General features: G+C 58.3%; 1 protein-coding gene across 1 annotated transcript in view; it reads left to right on the top strand.

The window, feature by feature from the left end:
• IGF1R (insulin-like growth factor 1 receptor) overlaps positions 1-3,658 on the top strand; it is a 117,571-nt gene that overhangs the window by 100,315 nt on the left and 13,598 nt on the right. The window contains exons 10-13 of the mRNA XM_014545431.1: positions 71-275; positions 849-1,132; positions 2,454-2,590; positions 3,305-3,464. Of these exons, the coding sequence (XP_014400917.1) occupies positions 71-275; positions 849-1,132; positions 2,454-2,590; positions 3,305-3,464 (786 nt within the window). The remainder of the gene's footprint in view (positions 1-70; positions 276-848; positions 1,133-2,453; positions 2,591-3,304; positions 3,465-3,658) is intronic.

Below are 3,658 nucleotides of genomic sequence, written 5' to 3'. Positions count from 1 at the left end.
GGGTCAGGTCGGGGGCCGTGACCACCCAGCGGGGTGACCTGGCCCTCCGGCGCCTCTCTCCCCCGAGCAGACAAGCTCCCCGTCCGCAAGTACACGGACGGCACCTTCGACATCGAGGAGGTGACGGAGAACCCCAAGACCGAGTCGTGCAACACCCCGAAGGGGCCCTGCTGCGCGTGTCCCAAAACCGAGGCCGAGAAGCAGGCGGAGAAGGAGGAGGCCGAGTACCGCAAAGTCTTCGAGAACTTCCTGCACAACTCCATCTTCGTGCCCAGGTGCTGTCCAAGCCGAAAGTCTGTCCCGGCTGCCGGGCAGGGCTCCCTGGGGCGGGCCTGTCGCCTCCCCTCCCCCCTGGTAGTGGGTGGATCCGTGACCTCGGGGCGGCACCAAGTCGCCATCAAGGAGGGACAAGTGCCCGGCGGCCAGTGTGGCTCAGTGGTTGCGCGTTGACCTCTGAACCAGGAGGTCACAGTTCCATTCCCGGTCAAGGGCAAATGCCCGGGTTGCAGGCTCGATCCCCAACAGGGGGCGTGCAGGAGGCGGCCGATCCATGATTCTCTCTCATCATGGATGTTCCCCTCTCTCTCTCTCCCTCTGCCATCCTCTCTGAGATCAATAAAAATATATATTTTAAAAAAATAAAAATGATAAAATAGGAAGGAAATCCCTGTACTATTGGTTGGCTCTTAGGCAGGAGGGCTGCATAGCTCCTTTCACTCCCGGGTGACGAGTTTGCTCTTCTCTCCGTGACTCCAACCCGAGGCGGAGACAAGACAGAAGCGGTGGAGGCCCCTGCGAGCCTGGTGAGGCCCCAGCGAGCCTGGTGTGTGTGTGTCTCTCCTTTGCAGGCCCGACAGGAAGCGCAGGGACGTGGGGCAGATCTCCAACACCACCCTTTCCGGCCGGAGCAGGAACAGCACGGTGACGGACCCCTTCAACAGCACGGACCCAGATGACAGGGAGACGGACTACCCTTTCTTCGAGAGCAGGGTGGACAAGAAGGAGAGGACCGTCATCTCCAACCTGAAGCCCTTCACCCTCTACCGCATCGACATCCACAGCTGCAACCACGAGGCCGAGAAGCTGGGCTGCAGCGCCTCCAACTTCGTCTTTGCGAGAACCATGCCTGCAGGTACGGCGCGATCCAGCTGCACCCACCCCGAGACTCCCTGCTTTTACAGAATGGGGGCTGCCGGGCCGGCGTGGCTCCGTGGTTGAGCGTCGACCTAGGAACCAGAAGGTCAGGGTTCGATTCCCAGTCAGGGCAGGTGCCCCGGTGGCGGGCTTGATCCCCAGTAGGGGGCGTGCCAGCCGATCAGTGATTCTCTCTCGTTGTTGATGTTTCTGTTTCTATCTCCCTTCCTTTCTAAAATAAATAAAAACATATTTATAAAAATAAAGAAATAAATAAAAAGAGTGAGTGCTCATCTGGGGGCAGCCTGGTAGACCCCTCCTGGCGACATCACTCCCATCCCCAGAATCTCCGCACAAAGTATAAAAGAGCACAGAGGTCACTTCAAGGTCACTGCTCCCCCTCCTGCTGGGTTCACGGTGCGAGCCTGGTAGACCCCTCCTGGCGACATCACTCCCATCCCAGAATCTCCGCACAAAGTACAAAAGAGCATGGAGGTCCCTTCAAGGTTACTGCTCCCCCTCCTGCTGGGTTCATGGTGCGTATTTCCATGGCCTTTCCCCATCTGTGCCAGGTCCCTCCCAAGTCCTCACAGCTTCAGTGAAGTCCCCAGGTCGCTGCCTTTGACTCCAAGTGACCTTCACTCCCAAGGTCATCTCCTGGAGCCGCCCTTGGTCCTTCTTGTTGGGTCTTCTCCATCCCCTTGTAGGTCAGAAGCTGCCTGTCGCTCAGACAGGCGCCCACTTTCCATGGCCTTTCCCCATCTGTGCCAGGTCCCTCCCGAGTCCTCACAGCTTCAGCGAAGTCCCCAGGTCGCTGCCTTGGCTGCGAGTGACCTTCACTCCCCAAGGTCAGAAAGGCGCCCAGCCATCTTTAAGGATGGATGCAGCCCTAGCCGGTTTGGCTCAGTGGACAGAGTGTCAGCCTGCAGACTGAAGGGTCCCGGGTTCGAGCCCCAGTAGGGGGCGTGCAGGAGGCAGCCGATCCATGAGTCTTTCTCTCATGGATGTTTCTGTCTCTCTCTTCCTCTCTGAAATCAATAGAAATAAAAAATTTTTTTTTTAAAATTAAAAGGGTGGGTGCGGTGCCCGGTTCCCTGTCCCGGTGGTGGCAGGGGGTGGCCGAGGCTGGCATCACGAGACTCAGGGCATCACGTGCCTCCGCCTCCCAGACTGGTGCTGGGTGCGGGCGTCCAGCTCACGGGGACTGTGTGGTCGCTGCCCTCAGTCCTGGGTTGGAGGAGGGCTCGCGTGGCCCGGCATTGGCATCCCTCCCGGGGGACCAAATCCCACTTCATTGCTTGTGTTTAATGGTTACACAGATGGAGCGGATGACATTCCCGGACCGATAACCTGGGAGGTGAAGCCTGACAACACCATCTTCTTAAAGTGGCCCGAACCGGAGAATCCCAACGGACTGATTCTCATGTACGAGATAAAGTACGGATCGCAGGTCGAGGTAAGACGGGGCCGGGGACCGGGTCCGCGTGTGTCTCCTTCCCAGGAGACCAGGGGTTCCAGTACGGCACAGGCCCTTCCCGCTTAGCTTGACTTTAAATAATAAAATAAAGGCTGAGCCCAGCCGGCGTGGCTCAGTGGTTGAGCGTCGACCTGTGAACCAGGAGGTCCTGGTTCGATTCCCGGTCAGGGCACATGCCTGGGTTGCGGGCTCCATCCCCAGTAGGGGGCGTGCAAGAGGCAGCCGATCCATGATTCTCTCTCATCATTGATGTTTCTCTCTCTCTTCCCCTCTCCCTTCCTCTCTGAAATCAATAGAAATATATTTTTTTAAAAAAACAAAAAACTTGGGTGCCTTTTAAGCAGTGATTCTCAACCTTCTGGCCCTTTAAATACAGTTCCTCATGTTGTGACCCAACCATGAAATTATTTTCGTGGCTACTTCCTAACTGTCATGTTGCTACTGTGATGAATCGTCATGTAAATACCTGATATGCAGGATGGTCTTAGGCGACCCCTGTGAAAGGGTCTTTCGACCGCCAAAGGGGTCGCGACCCACAGGTTGAGAACCGCTGCTTTGAAGGCTTGCTTTCTTCCCTTTTTTTGCAAATCAGGATCGCGGGCAGGTGGGAGGGAGAGGCTGGGCCGCGAGAGCCGCCCGTTGTTTCTCGCGTGTCTGTGGGAGGTCGACACGGATCTGTCCCCCTCCCCCCAGGACCAGCGGGAGTGCGTGTCGCGGCAGGACTACCGGAAGCACGGCGGGGCCAAGCTGCAGAAGCTCAGCCCGGGGAACTACACGGCCCGCATCCAGGCCACCTCTCTGTCGGGGAACGGGTCCTGGACGGAGCCCGTGTTCTTCTACGTCCAGGACAAAGGTGAGGCCAAGGGAGGGAGCGGCTGGGAGGCGGGAGAGACGCGGGCCAGGGCTGGGGAGGCCGGGTTCGTCCTGGCCGTTCGCGTCTCTGTCCTGGGAGTGCTGCCGGGGACAGGGCCGAGCCGGGGCTGCAGGGAGCTCAGGGCTCTCGGACTCCTAACTGGACTGTACGTTTGGGGAGAATTCAGAGCTGCT

Source organism: Myotis brandtii, unplaced genomic scaffold (assembly GCF_000412655.1).
Source record: "Myotis brandtii unplaced genomic scaffold, ASM41265v1 scaffold409, whole genome shotgun sequence".
Taxonomy (NCBI): Eukaryota; Metazoa; Chordata; class Mammalia; order Chiroptera; family Vespertilionidae; genus Myotis; species Myotis brandtii.
Note: the sequence above shows the minus strand (reverse complement) of the source record. Positions and strands in the feature narration are given on the sequence as shown.